General features: G+C 38.1%; 1 protein-coding gene across 3 annotated transcripts in view; it reads left to right on the forward strand.

Moving 5' to 3' along the window:
- Positions 1 to 20,285, forward strand: part of TAF1B (TATA-box binding protein associated factor, RNA polymerase I subunit B) — a 93,248-nt gene that overhangs the window by 36,958 nt on the left and 36,005 nt on the right. For all 3 annotated transcript variants that reach the window (XR_009209366.1, XM_032172193.2, XM_058426670.1), the window contains exon 8: positions 2,911 to 3,010. Coding sequence is in view for 2 of the 3 variants with exons in the window: in XM_032172193.2 (XP_032028084.1) it covers positions 2,911 to 3,010 (100 nt within the window). In the remaining variant the exon portion in view is untranslated. The remainder of the gene's footprint in view (positions 1 to 2,910; positions 3,011 to 20,285) is intronic.

A 20,285-nucleotide genomic window follows, 5' to 3' on the forward strand; every position in this document is an offset into this window, starting at 1 on the left:
ATGTTTTCAAATTTACAAAGCTGTGCAGTCTGTATTTTCAGGACACATCACTCTGGAAGGAAACCTCATACCCAGGGGGACTGTGGGTTTTCAGTGTGAGAGTAAGCCCCTGGAAGGTTGCAGCAGGAGAGATATGATCTGATTGATGTTTTTCCAAGATCATTCAGGCAGCTGTGGAAAATGAGTTCTAGGAAGGGAAGCGTGGAAGTACGGAGACCAGATGGTCTTTTGCTATCCTCCAGGCAAGAGATGGTGGCTTGGATTATGGCAGTGTTAGTGGTGACTGGGTTCAGGATCTGTTTTACAGGTAGACACGACTTAATTCTAATGCAGTGCTTTTTTTCAGTGATCTGAGACAAAGGATGAGTTTATTAAATTTCTAACCCATCATAGATTGAAACTTTGGAAAATTGCATAATTATAAGTAGAGACACTGTTTCCAGGGGACATGGCTAAAGTCTGTTGGTCAGGAGAGGCATATGAGATGCTTTTAGTCTATACCAGTTTTTCTGTCAACTTCCTGGATTGAACCAGCTGATAATACCTAGGAAGGAAAATAGATTGTTCAGAACTTTGAGTGAGCAGCTTTTTTTTTTTTTTTTTTTTTTTAAAAACAAATACTTTTCTAAAAGGAAATTCAAAGTTGAAAAGAAAAAAAACTTTGAATGAGGCTAAGAGCAGAACTATTTATAAATGGTGAAAAACTGTTAGAACTCCAGATGCCGAAGACCTGCTCTTTGCGGACATTTCTGCTTCCCCTAGGCAGGTCTGTCATTTCTTCCTCTGCTCCTCCAGAACTGACTGTGCCTCTGTTGTGCTGCTTGAGACAGTGTCTCCACTGACTCATGTACAGGCTGTTTGTCTGACCTATTAGGGTGGGAGTGCGGAGGACCCTTCATCTCTTGCTTATATCTGCAGACTCAACACTGCACACAGTGCTGGCATGCATGTATTATCACATAGGTGTGAAGACTGCATAAATAATGAGCACATTAACATACTGGAATACTAGGTAGTTTAAAAAGTGACAGATATGCATTACATCTTATATATAAAATAATATTAAACCAAAAATATAATTTCAAAATAATGCTAATTACTGCACATAAATGCTTTCATATAATAAAAACTTAGCTGGGGAAGCTTTAACACCATTTTTATATAAATATTTCTCAGCTTTCAGTAGAGTAAAAATTAAAGAAAGCACATTTTTAATTTGAAATTAAAGTTGAGGCTGGGCCTGGTGGCTTACTTCTGTAATTCCAGCACTGTGGGAGGCTAAGGCAGGCAGATCACTTGAGGTCAGGAGTTGAAGAACAGCCTGGCCAACATGGTAAAGCCCTGTCTCTACTAGAAATACAAAAATTAGCCAGGCATGGTGGTGGGTGCCTGTAAGTAATTCCAGCTACTTGGGAGGATGAGGCAGGAAAATCACTTGAACCCGCAAGGTGGAGGCTGTAGTGAGCTGAGATCATGCCACTGCACTCCAGCCTGGTCGATAGTGAGACTCTGTTTTAAAAAAAAAAAAGTTGAATCAGTTTTGTCCTTCAAGTGCTACAAAGCTAAAAGCCAAATGTCAGCCCAGCTCTAGCAACAGCAAAGTCTTCAAGGCAATGCATTTTGTATACTTATTCCTGTCTTTAGCTCACTTTCCTTAATTTTCTTATTTTAAATATATATAGATATATGTATATATCTGACATGGTTGCAAGACCCCCATTTCTCATTCTCAGTTCTCCTTTATTTTCCTCCTTAACATTTCACTCTACCTAACATACTGTAGATTTTACTTATCTGTTTTGTATCTTTCTTTTCTCACTAGAATGTAAACTCCATAGGAACAAGAATGTTTTTCTGTTTTGTTCACTGCTCTTTCCCTGCAGCCTAGAATAGGACTAGGTATATAGTATCCAATAAATTGTTGTTAAATTAATGAATCGTAAATAAATGTATTTGTCTATTTATGTATATGTATTATTTTCTTCAAACTCAATATTGACTCAAAATATTTGATCCACTGTGTACCAGGCATTGAGGTGGAGTGGTGAGCAAACAGGCAAGGTCCCACTCCCTAATGGTTCTTTCAGCAACAAACATCTAACATGTACTATTATAGGTATTGCAGACAGAAGGGTGGACAAGGGAGGTAGGCCGTCACAGAAAATGGGGATCAAGGTAGACCTCCTTGAAGGAGTGACTTATGAGTAGGAGCCTATCACATGAGGGGAGCTAGGGATACAGGGAATGCCATGTTGCAAAGCCTAGTGGCGAATTAACAAGTAGGATACACACTTCTTGGACACTTTTTTTTTTTTTTTTTTTTTTTTGAGACTGAGTCTTGCTCTGTCGCCCAGGCAGGAGTGCAGTGGCGTTAGCTCACTGCAACTTCCGCCTCCCAGGTTCAAGCGATTCTTCTGCCTCAGCCTCCCAAGTAGCTGGGACTACAGGCACACGCCACCATGCCTAGCTAATTTTTGTATTTTTAATAGAGACAGGGTTTCACTGTATTGGCCAGGCTGGTCTCGAACTCCTGACCTCGTGATCTGCCCGCCTCAGCCTCCCAAAGTGCTGGGATTACAGTGCTCAAACTCTAGGGCTCAAGCAGTCTTACTGCCGCTGCCTCCCAAATAGCTAGGGGTACAAGCATGTGCCACTGTGTCCAGTCCTTCCTAGACATATTTATTTAGACAAGAACTTAAGAGAATCATTCAGTAATTGGCTAAATAGGCCAACATATGGGTAAAGAGAATAATAGATATGATTAGATTTATTATCCTTAAAAATGTGGGAAACAGAATATGCTTCACTAATTCTTACCTTGTCTTTGAATTAAGAGATTTTTCTTAAAGCATTTACTCTGCTATATCAGTATATAGCTCTCATTAAACCTGTTTCTTTTTAAAAATACAGATTTGTTGAAGAGGACCATATTCCTTACATAAATGCTTTTCAGCATTTTCCAGAACAGATGAAATTATATGGACGTGACAGAGGGATCTTTGGTATAGAGGTAAGTTACTTTCTTTTTTACTTTTAGTCTCTGATAAGACACAAGAGTGGTATGATAATTTCTATTTCTTGCTTGACTTATTATTTGGTGTTTTGTGTTTTATCCCAGTATGTATGGAACATCAGTCATACTTTAGTGAATAGTAGAATTATTATTTTTTACTTTCCTTATGTGGATTCCTCTAATCCTTTAGGTTATCCTCAAAATATAGCTGTACTGTGATGTGTGTGCATTGCAGATAGGTATTTTTTTTTTTTTTTTTTTTTTTTTTTTTGAGAAGGAGTCTCGCTCTTTCACCCAGGCTGGAGTGCAGTGGCGCGATCTCGGCTCACTGCAGGCTCCGTCCCCCGGGGTTCACGCCATTCTTCTGCCTCAGCCTTCTGCGTAGCTGGGACTACAGGCGCCCGCCACCTCGCCCGGCTAATTTTTTTGTATTTTTTAGTGGAGACGGGGTTTCACCGTGTTAGCCAGGATGGTCTCGATCTCCTGACCTCGTGATCCGCCCGCCTCGGCCTCCCAAAGTGCTGGGATTACAGGCGTGAGCCACCGCGCCCGGCCAGGTATATTGTTGAGACTAAACTTGAGAACTTTTATCTAGAGACCTTTAGGTAATTTCAGTTTTTTAAAAAATAAAATATGTGTTTTGTTGTTGTTATTTGCACGCTATATTGCTATAGAAGAAAGAGAAGAAAGTTATTACCGTGTTTCTAAAGGTACTACTTTAAGTTCTTATGTTAGTTTGTCTTTTTCTAGATCTGTTTTCAGATGTCTCCAATGGAAGGGTTTCTGTCCTTTGATTATGAGTTTGTGTCGCTATTGGTGGTACTCAAAGGTTATTTCCCCTTGGTTCTCATCAGAAGTTTTTTTGATGTACTAAATGTTAAATATTTTCCTCCATTCACCTACTTAAGGAATCATTTTCATAGAACTTCATGACCCTGACATTGTTGGCGGTGTAAGAGTCATTTGTTAAATGCTGTTTAATAGTGGCCTGACTTTGATGAAGGGTAACCTCTGTTCACATACCCTTTGATGTTCAACTTAATGTTGAGGTTTATCCCTTTCCAGCCTGTCAGTGTTAATAAATGCAGACATAAAGTGAATTTGCAAATTTTATGGAAGTTTCAGCATTTCATGTGATCTTTGAAATTAATGTAGGAGAACTGCTTGCAAATCCATTGACAAACACAGAGCTGATAGAGAATTTGAAGTTGAAGAAGAGAAAACCAATAATGAGGATGGCACAATAGGTGCTTCCAAAGGGAAAATTTGAATGTCAAAGGATTAAGAGTACTCCCTGGCAAAGCTGATAGAGCCCCTGAATATTTTGTAAAATAATTCTCTTTGTAGTTATGCTATAATATCAAAGGCAATAGGAAGGATGTCATACTGTTGCAGGATCTTTGGGGTGCCGTTTTTCTGGCTGGAAAACCTTTGTGGCCAGTGGCGTCTTTGCCTGAGTTTTGCACTAGGCTCATTTCGCCCACTCCGTCTGGCAGGCTGTGCTTGGCTCACGCTACCGGCCTGGGTCTCATGCCTGCCAAGGGCAAGTCAGGCGTGGAGTGGTGATGGATGTGTGAGCAAGCATGGGGTCTGGCCACTGCACACGGTCAGATATGCCACCTGCTGCTGCGGGGCAGGCAGCTCCAGGTGCCAGCATGATTGCCAGCTCTCCGCGAGGCTGCGACGGGACCAGTCGCACTGTAAGCAGTTTCCGCAGCTGGCATTGGGGAACACGGTGGTGTCTGGGAGCTTGGAGATGCCAGGAACCACAGGGCCTCAAAGAGGGAGTCACAGCCCTGGCTCAGGGAGCTCCCAGGTCTGGACTCCCTGAAGGACCGCAGCTCTTCTTTCCTTCTCTTTGCCCACAACATGGTGAGCAAGGGGCATGTCTCAGACCTGTTTGTGTTACAGCTGTTTTAGCCTTGCCATTCTGTGGGTCCTGAGTTCGTGTCTTGCAACCAGGAAGAATGAGGTACACAGATAAGTGGAGGGTGAGCGAGATGAAGAAGAGCTTTATTGAGCGATAGAACAGCTAAGTCTCCCACAGCAGGCAGCTCCTTTCCGCAGCCGGGGTGTCCTGATGAGTGTTCAGCTCCTAGCAGAAAGGACACTCTGGAATGGGAAGCTCCTCTCTGCAGACAAGTCGTCCTATTGTCTTTGGAGCTCTCTCAGCAGAGAGGAGGCCCTGGAGTAGGTTGTTCCTCTCTGCATCCCATGGTCTTCCCAGCTCTCAGCAGAGAGGAGGCCCTGGAGTGGGTTGCTTCTCTCTAAAGCTGGTCATCCCTTCTGAGTTGGGGTGGGAGCTCCCCGGGTGCTGCTGCAGCCACGCAAGCCACAGCTATGGACGTGGGCATCCTTGTGCTCTCAGGACGACCTGCCCGCAGAGAGGAGCTTCCCACTCTAAATCACTCATAGTGACCTACATTCTAACTCAGTGCAAATTCTGCCAATATTTAATAATCTGAGATATAAAATGTTATGGTATGTTCCATGCATATTCAGCTATATTTCTAGTCATCCATTTCCTTCTGGCTCAATGCTCCAAAATTAGTACTTTATAGAAGTATAGTGTAACAAATTCTTAGTGTATCTTCGTAGAACCTATTTAAGTGTTTTGGAGAACTAGGATAGTGAGAAGGGCAGAAAAGTAGACAAATAGGCTAAAAGGTGATACAATGAGTAAAAAGCCTAAATACTGTAGTTCTGAGTCAGACTACCATCTGTGTGACCTTGGCGAGGCATTCTGTCTATCTGAGGTATCTGCTTTATATGTAAAATTGGGATATCAGCTGAACTGATTATCATGCAGAGGTTTAGCAGGGATCACATGAGATTACAGATGTCAAAGAACTTTGTAACTATGCATGACACAAATAGAAGGTGACACTGGTACAGAAAGAATAATTGATCCTCCACATGAAAAACTGTAAAGGATATTGTATAAATGTAATTAATTCATGGTGTATTTTGAATGTGGGTCATTATGAGTGATTTGTAGAAACATTAGATTTTTAAAGCAAAACTGATTTCACCCTTAGAACAACTTGAGTGGGAGCAATTCCGATAGATTTGGAGAGCAGAGAGCAAGCTTGGACATTTGGTTCCCTCATTCTAGGTGTGTATCTTTATGTCTTCATGGTTATTCAGTTTTCCTAGAGCGACTAGTAGAACTAAGTTATTACTTTTGCATTAGCTATGAGCTTTGTCTTAGTTAATAAAAATGTCTTTCTTCTGTATGTCTCCTTTCTTTCTTCCCACCCCCCCTCCACTTTCTCCTTCTCTCCCTTAACCTCCAACAATTCTCAGAGCTATTCACTACTCAAGTTATATTGACAATTTTTGCTTAGTTATTTGTATATTTTGCTAGTGCCTGAAATCATCATGTTGTTATCTTTAACTCACAAACCAAATTATAAGCTCCTCAGGAACAGACATCAGAATACTTTATGTAGAATCATGGATTATTAAAGCTGGAGGGAAATTTGGAAATCATTTAGTCCACTTTTCTTATTTTTCCAATAAGGAAACAAACCTAGGAAGAAATATGACTTGGGAATAAGTAATCCTGTTCTTCATTAGGATTTTTCATGAGGATTATTTGAGACAGTATATTCAAAATGCAGACTTATCGCAGATATTCAAATGGCAATAGGCTCCCTTCCAGACTGGAAAAACTTTTCGCCCAAGATAGGGATTAAGAGGGTAATCAAGCTGTTTGGATCAAAAAAAAAAAAAAGTACCATTTTGGAAAATAAAGTTTCCATTTTAAGATTCTGTTAACTTTTGAATGTGTTCATTTCTAGATTTTCTCTTGATCTGCAGTCCAGTGCTCTACTTCTGAGCTATACCCCCTCCTTCATGTCTAGGTTTTCTCAAGTTAGGTTCCAGGAAGCCCATGGCTATGGGAAAGGATAATGTATCTTGTTTCTCATGATGGTATTTTCTAATTTCAGTTACCATGTATTCAACATTTTGTAAAGGATATTGCCTCCTGCGCTGAGTTTATATGCTTGGAAATGGTATCTAACCAGTAATTTCCTTTTTAAGAGGTTTAGTTTCATTTTAAATATATTCACATAGACACTCAAATTTCACTATTTAAAAGTAATTATTTTCAAAAATTTATTCTATGTGTTCTTTCAAATAGTAATAGATCCCATTATTACTAAATGTTTAGGGGACTGCAAGAGAGAGATATAATACACCAAATTAAGAGACTGTTTCTGTAATAGCCATTGTGGCTTACATTTCCCAGAAGCCTAGCTCATTCCTTCAGTTAAGATTTACGTTGCCGGCCAGGCGTGGTGGCTCACGCCTGTAATCCCAGCACTTTGGGAGGCCGAGGCAGGCGGATCACGAGGTCAGGGGATGGAGACCATCCTTGCCAACATGGTGAAACCCTGTCTCTACTAAAAATACAAAAACTAGCTGAGCGTGGTGGCGCACACCGTTAGTCCCAGCTACTCGGGAGGCTGAGGCAAGAGAATCACTTGAACCCGGGAAGTGGAGGTTGCAGTGAGCCGAGATCGTGCCACTGCACTCCAGCCAGGCAACAGAGCGAGACTCCATCTCAAAAAAAAGATTTACATTGCCCACCTATGGACAGTGTGGTAAGAAGTACCTACAGCTATAATAGTCGCATTTATTTCTGACAGCAATTCATGGTTTCAACCTGAAATGTTATTTTCTCAATATCATATCACATCTAAACTGTTTCTTTCCTCTTTTAAGTTTTAACAATTTGAGACAAGTTTTGTAAATTAAGAGGTGAAACGAGTTATGTTTACTTGTTCTTTGATCTGAAACCATTCAAATACTAATTTTTACTCATCCTATCAATTACTGAGAGAAGAGTTTTGAAATCTCCAACTATGATTGCAACTTTTGTTTCACATCCTATCAGTTTTTGCTTCTGTTACTGGAGCTCTATTACTAGGTGTGTAACATTTACGGTATTTTGTCTTCTTGACAAATTGACTCCTTTATCATTATCTAATGTTACTTTTTTCTCCTGGTGCTGTTTCTACTTGTCTGATATTAATATAGCCACTCCAAGTTTTTTTCATTGATGTTTGCACAGCATATCTTTTTCCAATTTTTTATTTTTGACCTGTCTGTGTCTTTATAATTAAAGTGTTTTCTGGTAGTTAGTATGTCATTGGGTGTTGATTTTTAAACATCTAATTGATAATCTCTGCCTTTTAATTCGTGTGTTTAAGCCATTTATATTTGACATAATTATCAATATAGTTGAGTTTGAATCTACCGTCTTGCTATTACTTGTCTCATCTCTCTTTTTTCTTTTTTTCTTCTTTTCCTGCCTTCTTTTGGATTAATTAAGAATTTTTTGTTGTTGTTGTTGTTTGTTTTATGTTTCCTTTTTTTTTTTTTTTTTTTTTTAAGGCATAGGGTCTTATTCTGTCACCCAGACTGGAGTACAGTGGCATGATTATAGCTCACTGTAACCTCAAACTCCTGGGCTTAAGCAATCCTTTTGCCTCAGCCTCCCTAGTAGCTAGGACTACAAGCACATACCATCACAGCCAACTAATTAAAAAAAATTTTTTTTAGAGACATGGTCTTGCAGTGATGCCCAGGCTTAATTAAGAATTTTTTAATAATTTCATTTTATCTCCACTGTTGGTTTATTAACTATACCTCTTTGTTTTCTTTTTTTTGTGGTTGCTCTAGGGTTTACAGTATTCATCTTTACCTTTTCTCAGTCTACCTCAACTAATAATATACCATTACTTGTACAGAGTAAGACCCTTACAACAGAGTATTTCCACTTCCCTCCTCCCATCCTTTAGTGTCAAATATTTCACTTCTACCTTAATGTCCTGCACTGGGATTTTTTTTTTTTTTTTTCTGTAAGCAATCATTTATCTTTTCAAGAGATTTAAAATGAGAAAAATCATTTTATATTTACCTATGTATTTGCCATTTCTGGTAATCTTTTTATTTAGATCCCAATTTCTGCCTAAAAAATATCCTTTAACATTTCTTGTAGTACAGATCTGCTGGCAGTGAATTATTGTTGCTTTTCTTGTTCTAAAAAAAAGTCCTAACTTTACCTTAATTTTTGAAAGATATTTTCAGTAGGTATAGAATTCTGGTTTCATACCTTTTTTTCAGTATTTTAAAGATGTCATTCCATTGTCTTCAGGCCTGCCTAATTTCTGATGTCAGTCTGCTATAATTCTTATCTTTACTGTTCTTTATATAATGTGCCTTTTTTCCTTTAGCTGCTTTTTAAGATTTTCTCTTTATCACTGGATCTCACCAATTAGATTATTATGTGCCTTGTCACAGTTTTCTTTATGTTTCTTCTGCTTGGGTTTTTTTTTTTTTTTTTAAGACAAAGTTTTGCTTTTGTTGCCCAGGCTGGAGTGCAGTGGCACGATCTCGGCTCACTGCAACCTTCGCTTCCTGGGTTCAAGCGATTCTCTTGCCTCAGCCTCCTGAGTACCTGGGATTACAGACATGCGCCACCACACCCAGCTAATTTGGTATTGTTAGTAGAGATGGGGTTTCACCATGTGGGCCAGGCTGGTCTCGAACTCCTGACCTCAGGTGATCCACCCGCCTCAGCCTCCCAGAGTGCTGGGATTACAGGTGGGGAACCACTGCACCCAGCCTTCTGCTTGGGTTTTATTTACCTTCGATTTATGGGTGTGCAGTTCTCATCAAACTTGGACGTTTTCATCCATTATTTGTTTAAATTTTTTTGGCCTCCCCTTGCATTTTTCTGGGATACTAATTACATGCTAGACCACTTGATATGGTACCGTAGCTCCCTGAGGCTTTTCCTTTTTATTTTTCTGGCCTTTCTGCTTACTATGTTTTTTTTTTTTTTGATAATTTCTATTGTTATGTCTTCAAATTCAGTGATCTTTACTTGAGTATCTTCTCATGTGTCGTTAAACCCATTCAATGTGTTTTTCATTTCAGACACTACATTTTTCATTTCTGGAACTTCCATTTTAGTCTTACTTCTTCTCTTTCTCTTCTCATTTTGTTCTTGTTTTCTTTGATATTCTTAACTATATTGACAATATTTGTAATAGATGTTTTAAAACCCTTGTCTACCAATTCCATTGTCTTTGTTATTTCTGGGTCTGTTTTATTGTCTGTTTTATTGATTGGTTATGTATCATATTTTCCTGCCTCTTTGCATGACTGGTAATTTTTTATTAGATGCAATCATTGTAATTTTTATGTTGTTGGGTGCTAGATTTTTTGTTCTAGTGTATAATTAAGTAACTTGAACAGTTTAATCCTTTAGAAGCTTGTTTTTAAGTTTTGTTGTATGTGGTTTGTTATTAATAGTCCCTTTTTTCTGGGACTATTTTAGCCTCACTACTAAGGCATATCCCTACTAAAGACTCTACCCAATGCCCCTGGTATTACGAAGTCTCTACACTTTGGCTGTTTGCCTTCCATGAGCTTTGGAAATTGTTTGCTCTACTGCTTTTCTGTTATTTTTTCCCATGGCCTCAGATATTTTCTCATACATGCACATATTGATACTCAGCAAAACACATGAGAGGGCCCCTTTGCAGGTCTCTGGATCTCTCTGTCTATGCAGTTTTGTCCTTTGTGGTAGTAAGCTTGCAAATTTTAGCCACCTCGGCTTCCAGAAACTCCAGTCTCTGTCTCCTCAGCTCATCAAGACCACTGAGCTCTGTTTCACTTCCCACCCTTGCACTGCACTGCACTGCAGTTTGGAAACTGCCTCCAGGCAGTAAGCTGGGACATTTGTTTCTCTTCTCTAAGGGATTAGTGTCCCATGCTGTCTGTTGTCCAATGCTTGAACCTGTTCTTTCATATATTTTTTTCCAGTTCTCCGTTGGATATGGTGGAAGCTCAGTTCCCATGGTTGGTAATCCTTCGTGGGCAGAAACAGAAGTGTTCCAAATACTAATTTTTAGACATTTAGAAATAGGGTCAGTATTCAGATGCTTTTTAGGTATTACCTAAACAGTTCTTTCTCAGATGCCTAAAAGCATCTTGTTGCTCACTCATTCTTGGATTTTCTTTAAAAAAAATTGTAGTCTCTGTTCATGAATATTGTCACTAATCTGATCTTTACTTAAATCTTTTCCCCTAAATACCTGCCCTAGTAATAATCCCTTTTGTTGATCTGTTTTTTTTCTTTTTTGAAGTAATATTGTTTTTAATTGACAAATTATAATTATATACATGTATGGGGTACAGTGATATTTTGAGATATGTTTACCATATGAAATGATTACATCAAGCTAATTAACATATCTGTCACCTCACCTATCATTTTTATGGTGAGATATTTGAAATTTACTCTCTTATTTTATTTTTTTTGGGGGACGGAGTTTCCCTCTTGTTGCCCAGGCTGGAGTGCAATTGCGCAATCTATGCTCACCACAACCTCCACCTCCCAGGTTCAAGTGATTCTCCTGCCTCAGCCTCCCGAGTAGCTGGGATTACAGGCATGCGCCACCATGCCTGGCCAACTTTTTGTATTTTTAGTAGAGATGGGGTTTCTCCATGTTGGTCAGGCTGGTCTCGAACTCCCGAACTCAGGTGATCCGCCCGCCTCGGCCTCCCCAAGTGCTGGGATTACAGGTGTGAGCTACTGCACCTGGCCTACTCTCTTACTTTAAATTATACAATATAGTCATGTGCTGTGTAACTGTTTCAGTCAACAATGGATCACATATACAACGGTGGTCTGATAAGATTGTAATGGAGCTGAAAAATTCCTGTCACCTAGTGAAGTTGTAGACTTCATAACCTCTTAGCACAACACGTTACTTGTGTGTTTGTGGTGATGCTGCTATAAACAGACCTGTACTGCCAGTGGTAGAGAAGTATAGCATATATAATTATGTATGATACAGAATACTTTTTTAAAATTACTGTCCTGTTTCTTTTATTCCCCAACTTTATTTCCCTATAAGGTGTAAGAATTTTTTTGGTATGTTTAATTTTTTTAACTGATGCCTGATATATGTACCTGTTTCTGGGGTACATGTGATAATACATTTATATAATTTGGAGTACATAATACTTGATAATAACTGTTACTGGTTTATGTATTTACTATACTTGTAATCATTACTTTAAAGTGTATTTCTTCTACCTATTAAAAAAAAGTTAACAGCCTCAGTCAGGTTCCTCAGGAGATATTCCAGAAGAAGGCATTGTTACCACAGGAGATGACAGCTCCATGCATGTTATTGCCCCTAACCCCATATAGGCCTGGGCTAATGTGTATGTTTGTGTTTTAGTTTTTAACAAAAAAGTTTAAAGAGTAAAAAAACAAAAAATAAAAATTTTAAGCATAGAAAAAAGCTTATTACGAAATAAGGATATAAAGAAAACATTTTTGTATAGCTGTACAGTATGTGTTTTAAACCAAGTTTTATTACAAGAGTCAAAAAGTTAAAATTATTTTTAAGTTTATGTAGAAAAGATACAGTAAGCTAAGGTTAATTTATTACTGAAGAAAGAAGCATCGTTTTTATAAATTTTGTGTAGCCTAAGTGTACAGCATTTATGTAGTGTGCAGTAATATTGTAAGCCTTCACATTCACTCACCACTCACTCACTGGCTCACCCAGAGCAACTTTCAGTCTTGAAGGCTTCATTCATGGTAAGTGCCCTATAGAGGTGTACAGTTTGTTTATACTGTATTTTTACTGTACCTTTTCTATGTGTAGATACGTAAATACTTACCGTTGTGTTACAGTTGCCTACAGCATTCAGCAGTATATAACATGCAATACATGTTTGTAGCCTGGGAGTAATAGGCTATCTCGTATAGCCTAGGTGTGTAGTGGGCTGTACCATCTAGGTTTGTGTAAGTACACTCTTCACACAATGAAATTACCCAATGATGCATTTCTCAGAAAGTATCTCTGTCATTAAGCTACGCATGACTATACATTATTGTTGACTATAGTCACTCTGCTGTGCAGTAGATCTCAAAACTTGTTCCTTCTGTCTTCTGAAACTTTGTACCCTTTGACCAACAACTCCCCATTCCCTCCCTCCTCAGCTTCACCCAGCCTTAGATTCTTCATATAAGTGAGATCATGCAGTATTTGTCTTTCTGTGCCTGGCTTATTTTACTTATGGGCCCTCCAGGTTCACCCATGTTGTCGCAAATGACAGAATTTCCCTCTGAATTTAAGGCTGAATAGTTTCCCATTCTATATCAGTACTACGTTTTCTTACATTCATCCATTGATGGACACTTAGGTTGAGTCCATATCTTGGCTTTTGTGAATTATGCTGCAGTGAACCCCGTCAACATATTGATTTTGATTTTTTTGGATATATATGCAGCCGTAGGATTGCTGGGTCATATGGTAGTTCTGTTTTAAGTTTTTTGAGTAACCTCCATTTCATTTCCATGATGGCTGTAGTGATTTACATTCCCACCAACAATATACAGGAGTTCCCTTTTCTTTGCATCCTTGCCAACACTTACCTTTCATCTTTTTAAATTAATTTTGAGTAAAGGGACAGGGTAAAAAAGCAGAGAGACTTCTTAGAGATTTTGGTGGAAGATATAAGCATAGAAAATAATATGAAATTACATCTTGGTAGCAACCATTGCACTTTGCTTTTTTTCACTTACATCTTGGAGAGCACTTAAAAAATTATTTTGGAATAATTTTAGATTTATAGAAAAGTTGCAAAACTAAGAATAGTACAAAGAATGCGCATATATCCTGTGTCCAGATTTAACTGTTGTTAGCATTTTATGCCATTGTTTGATCATTTGTGCCGTTTTCCCTGTCTACCTACCTACTTGTGTATCTGTGTAATTTTATTTCTGAATCATTGATTATAAGTTATATCCATCCTGACCCATTACTCCTAAGTACTTTAAAAGACTAAAACAAGGTAGCTAAGTAATGAAAACATAAGCCAAACAAAACCAGAAACAATCTAAATGTCTATCAACAGGAAAATGGAAAAAATGTGATACGGTTATATAATGGTACATTAAACCACTATGAAAATTCATGAACTGCAGCTACAAGCAACGTGAATGAACCTAAGAAACATTATATAGAGTGTGAAAGGCAAAGCTTAGGCTAGACGTGGTGGCTCGACCTGTAGTGTCAGCTACTAGAGAGGCTAAAGTGGGAAGATTGCTTGAGCCTGGGGAGGTCGAGGCTGCAGTGAGCTATGATCATGCCACTGCACTCCAGCCTGGATGACAGAGCAAGACCCTGTCTCAAATAATAATCATAACTTTAAAAAAAAGGCAAAGCTCAGAAAACGACATACTATGGTATAATACTGTCTTTTTAAAAGGCAAGTTAACAATGAGCAAAATTCAGTAAACTAGTTACCTCTGGAGGTGGAGACAGAGGGATGGGATAGGGAAGAAGTATACTAGTAGATACAACAATATTGATAATGTTTTAGTTCTTAAGTTGGGTAGTGGATTCATAGGCATTTATTATTACCAGGCTTCATAGCTTACAGATATAGTATATGTATTCTTTTGCATTTTTCAAAATTTTAAAGGCGGCTAAAGGATATTGTCTAAATAGAATTTATAAAAGAGAGGAGTAAAAGATAGTATGTCATGCATGATTTGTTTGTATATGTCTTACATCCCTAACTAAAAGTGTAAATTAATTGAGCATAAAGACTGTATTTAATGCTTCTATTTTATTATCTATATTATAGATTCTATAAGACCTACTATAATTCTGTCTACAAAATAAGGACTCAGTCTGTGTTTATTGATTACATGATTTGAAATAGCTATAAAACAGTAAGTTTAAACACTTTATTTTCAGAAAAATTCAAATTGATCTGTTGGGGAGTTTTTCTCACATAGGTAGGAAATTTCCAGACTGCTTCTGATATATTTATTACACAATATATCAGAAGGCCACTAAATAGTGGCATTTGGTTAAGAGAAATTTAAAGAAAAAAAAATTGTATTAAATTTTAGTGGTAAATATATAAGGGATATAACTTCTGCTTGTTAGCAAGGACATTTAAAAATAAGAGTTATGGATGTGTCAGTATCATTCATATGAAAAAGTTACCAGTTCATATTCTTACCAGTATGCTGAAACCAACAGTGAATTACTCAGGCTAGAAAATGTATTTGAGGCTACATTTATATTTCTTTTAGAATCATACCTCATGTTTGCTAAGTGAAGCTGATAATTTTGTGTGGATTACCTGTGATTTTGTTTCATCCTGGGCCAGTATGCCCCAGTACCCAGTATACCTGGGGCTTCCCTCCCAGGAGGAGAGAATGGGAACCTGGTTTTACACTAGCCTAAACTAAACCGAGTAACGGCAAAGGTAAATCTGCTGCAACAGTAATCACATAACCCTTCCAAAATAAAATAGAAATTATTTTGAGATTATCTGCTCTTCTCGATACCATCTTTTAAACTTCATTACTACAGATATGTGAAATTGGAACATGGCTATGCAACAATCAGCAGAGTGTTTGGAGAACAGACACATATTAAGGAGGACTCCAATAGGTTTTTACCAGCTCTGATCCTGGGGCCAAAACAAATTATTATCTCCTGTTCAGTTGGCAAATCCTCATTGGTCAGCAGTTCATAATTTTGTGTTTGTTCATAAGGTTTGTGTTTGTCTGTACAAGTTGACAACACGTTTCTAAAAAGGCCTCATCCTCAGGACCAAGACTATATTTCACATAAAGCAATATGTTCACCACAAACTCCCAGAAGACTAGATTTTGAACACAAAAAAATATTTTTTGTGGTTAGGCATGGTGGCTTACGCCTATAATCCCAGCACTTTGGGAAGCTGAGGCGGGAGTATCCCTTAAGCCCTGGAGTTTGAGACCAGCCTGGGCAACATGGTGAAACCCTGGATCTACAAAAAATACAAAAATTAGCTGGGTGTGGCAGCACCTGCCTGTGGTCCCAGCTACTCAGGAGGCTGAGGTGGGAGGATCACTTGAGCCCAGAAAGTGGAAGCCGCAGTGAGCTGTGATTGTGCCACTGCACTACAGCCTGGGCGACAAGAGTGAGATCCTCTCTCAAAATAAAAAAAGTATTTTTTTCTACTACATGGTAGGTTTACTGTCATTAACAAAAGTCTAGCAGATTAAAAATGCAAGGTGAACTATTTATGCATCATGATACATGTGGAATTCATTTTATTCTTTTTCCATAAGTACAGTGCTTTGTCATTGCTTCTGATAGTTTTATTCCTTGTTAATTTTCCTTTGTTATGGAGAGTCTTGATATCAGTTTGGATTAACAGGTGCACTTAGCATTAGCTTTTTCTCAGCTGAATCTGCCTCAAAACAACAATAAGAATAAGTAAGGGTGAGGCACTGCACTCTTTTTTTTTTTTTAAATAGCTGAGCAGGAAGTTTGCCTCTGACAGGGTATTGTAATCAGGTTTATCACAGGAGCCTGCTGTTGTGTAACAGAAACTCTAGCCTGTCCTTACCTGTCTTAAAGTATTGCTTCACGAAGGAAAATAAACTCGCTGTAATATTTGTGAAATTCAATAAAATGCTTTCCCAAGCACTTCGTTTTTAATGCATGCTGGAACAATTTATTGTAGCTTTGTGGTCTTTTAAAAAACATGTTAAACTTGTGATTTCTTACTATTGTAATGAAATGGACCTGTATCACTCTAGAAGCCCTGTATGTCACATTTATTATACCTTTTAGACACATCCTCAGCCAAGTGTAGTAAATGTCCACACTCCCTCCCTACTTCCCTCCCTTCCTTCCCTCTTTTTTCAAGAAGAGGAGGTTTGTGTTGCCTTGAGATGACTGTTGATTTAATTGACAGGCAGCTTTTCTTCATTGTGTGCTTTTTGCTTTTGCTCACAAAAGTGCATTCACAATTCTATAGTATGTTGAAACTTTTAAATGGAAACGGCTTTTCATTAACAAAGGAAGCATTTTCTTCCCCCCTTCCATGCCTTAGCTTTCTCCACTAAGTCTTGGCTTCTTCAGCAGCTGTACCTCCACCAGAAATGACAAAAGGTGCAATTGTGCTAGGAGATGGCGATGAAGATATGCCAGTGGGGTTTTGTGTGTGGGCTGCTGGGGACGGTTTTCCTTCTGTGTTTGGTTTTGTTTTATTTTTGTTATTCCAGAAAGTTGAGAGCACATCTAAAAACAACAACAAAAAAAAAAGTTTTAAAAACCTTTTCAAACCTTTATCCCAGCTGAGCTGTTTCTTTCCATTAAGTTGTTCTGTTAGTATTTCAGTGGCCCCTCTGTCTTAGTAACAACAAATCTGGCAAAACTCACTTAAAGCAGAGGGACATGGAATGCAGAGTGTTGATGTGGTTTGTTTTCTTGTTCTAAGCAGGCGGTGAGAGTCTGAGTCTTCCTCCCATTACCCTGACTTAAGAGCAGAGCTCAGGAGAGGAGATAGGTGTGCAAATTAAATTTTAGTCTTTCCAGCCATCTCCTTTTTCTGAGTTGTGATTCCTGAGCCCAGGTAGATAGCTAGTTCATTTCATTTACTTAAATTAATTTGGAGTTAACCCTCTTCTCCTTTTTCTGCCTCTGTCTCTTCTGCTACTTCATTTGTGACTCAACTTTCTGGAGTATGGTGCTGACTTGAAGCCCTATTTACTTCTAGCAAAAATCTTTCAGTTTACCTGGTAGAATAAACTGAAAATCTAGTATCTTTCAGGGGCACCATCTCTTCACAGCATACCAAATAATCAGATCATTGATTGAACCAAAGTACTGGGTCTAGATATACTTGTCTATATTAGATACAATTTATTCTGTCAGTGACTTAAAATAGGGCTACTTCTATCTTTTCAGCCTTGATTTTCTTTATATATTTTAAACCTACAGATCAGTTTAAAAATAGATAATATGTAACATAGATGCTATTCTACCACAGTCCTTGGCAGTGTTTCTCAATCCTCTCAATAATTAGTCATTTCATCATCCCTCACTAGACTCAGCAAGAAGGGATAAAGAGGAAACTGGAAATTTATTCTGAAGTACATCTCCAATATTTTGAATGTTGATCAACAGCATTCTGATCTTCTCCCTGAATGAGTAAAAAGAAAAGATGTAATACTGGGTCAGCCAAACCCACTGCGTGGCACTTAGCCAGAATGATTCATTTTGCCTTGGAGCAATCTTACACCCTTTGTGAAACTGGGTTTCTTTTGGTTGAAGGAAGAAAAAGACTCCTCCAGAGCTGTCAGTCACTTCTTAAGCACCTTCAAATGAAGGCCTTATTGGATTGTTTTGATCTGCCCAGAGTCTTCAAACCTGACTCTAGATTTGTTCACCTTCTTACTCTGTAGGCCACATGTAATGCTTGGGATTTTTTGTACAATCTTTGTTAGAATAATAACCTGACAGGTTTCAAATCTACTTGAGGGAAGTTGAGGTGAGCATAATGATCAGGTTCCCTCATTTCTACTCTTCCCTCCCAGACAGCATGAGGGAGAGAAGCCAGCTGGTGTTTTCTTGTGTTCCTGGCCCACTTCCCCCCACCCCCCGCCCCGCCCCTGGCTACCATCATCTCAGCCTCACTGGAATGTGTATGTATGTGTGCTTCTCTTTCCAAACTTGGAGAGTAAAACTATCTGAGCACTTCCTCCTGTCTACAAGAAAAATAGCCTCTGCATGTTTTATTTTTTGTTTCCTACAACCGGCATATTCTGTTTTCTGGGGATCCATAGCAATTTCATTAATCTCTAGAGGCTCTCAGGCTTTAGTATGCATAAGAATATCCTGGAGAGCTTGGTAAACTGCAGATTCTTAGACCCAGTGTCAGAAATTGATTCAGTAAGTATAGTGTGGGCTCTAAGAAGATGCTTTTTGTAAGCATCTTGCAAGTGATTCTGATGGAGATTGTGCTTTGAGCAGTGCATTATATAAGCCTTATCTCTATGTCTGTCTTTTGTTATTCCACCTTCTTCCACAGAAGATTTGAGGTAGAATTAGCAGATAACCAAAGGGTCAGTATAAAACAAAATGCTGTTATACCTTATTAAGTATGTGTTGTTTTAAACAGGATTCTGTTTAAAACTGTTTGGGAACTATATCTATTGAGAAACTGGTCTATGAGTTTAACATATATGAAAATAGTGAAAATCAAGGCTGAAAAGATAGAAGTATCCCCCCTACTCTCTCTGTAAGTCATTGACAGAGTACATTGTATCTAATGGAGAAGATTCAGGCAGGCTTCTTATTCTGGGAAATGTGGACACGTATCTTGGTGTTACATTTTTAATAATTATAGTTTAATAACTCCATATTTCCCCAAAAGTATATTTCTGTTTATAAGAGGTTTTGTGTAAGATAAAAGTAGATATTAGCAAGTGGTATAGATTTTGAATGTCTGTAGATTTCATATCTGAAATGCTGAATTTTTTAAATTTTCAGCTTTATTACACTTCTAATTATGACCTCTTTAACATGTTGTGTTTTTTTTTTTCCTTTAGACAGACATTACTTACATTCCTTTTTTCTTTTTTTTTTTCACCTGCCACCTTGTCTGAGAACTTAGGTTCCATTTTATACTTTTTTTGGTGGCAAAATGTACATAAAAGTTACTGTTTTAGCCATTTGTAAGTGTGCAGCTCAGTGGTATTAAATGTATTTACATTTTTGTGCATCCATCACCACCATCCATCTCTAGAATTGTTTCATCTTCCCACGTTGAAACTCATACCCATTAAACACCAACTTCCCATTCCCCACTTGTTCCAGCCTCTGGTAACCACCATTCTACTTTCTGTCTCTAGGAATTTGACTTCTCTAGGTATCTCATAACGTGTGGAATCATACAACATTTGACCTTTTGTGTCTGGTGTCTGGCTTATTTCACTTAGCATAATATCTTTAAGGATCACCTATATTGTAGTTCGTGTCAGAATTTCATTCCTTTTCAGGCTGGATAATATTCTATGATATATATATAAAACATTCAAAATCTGTACTACTTGCTAATATCCAGCTTTGTCTTACATAAAATATATATACGTTTACGTACATACATACTACATTTTGTTCATCCACTCATTGGTGTACATTTGGGTCGTTTCTACCTTTTGGCTATTGTGAGCAGTGCCAGTAGGAACATTGGTATACAAATATTTGTTCGCGTCCCTGCTTTCAGTTCCAGAAGTGCAATTAGTGGATCATATAATAAGTCTATATTTAATTTTTTAGACAACCATAATATATTTTTGAATGTTATTTTTTTCTTATTACAAAAGTAATGTATTCAGAATTAGAAGGAATGTAGAAAATAATGAGAAGGATGA

Source organism: Hylobates moloch, unplaced genomic scaffold, assembly GCF_009828535.3.
Source record: "Hylobates moloch isolate HMO894 unplaced genomic scaffold, HMol_V3 SCAFFOLD_13, whole genome shotgun sequence".
Lineage (NCBI taxonomy): Eukaryota > Metazoa > Chordata > Mammalia > Primates > Hylobatidae > Hylobates > Hylobates moloch.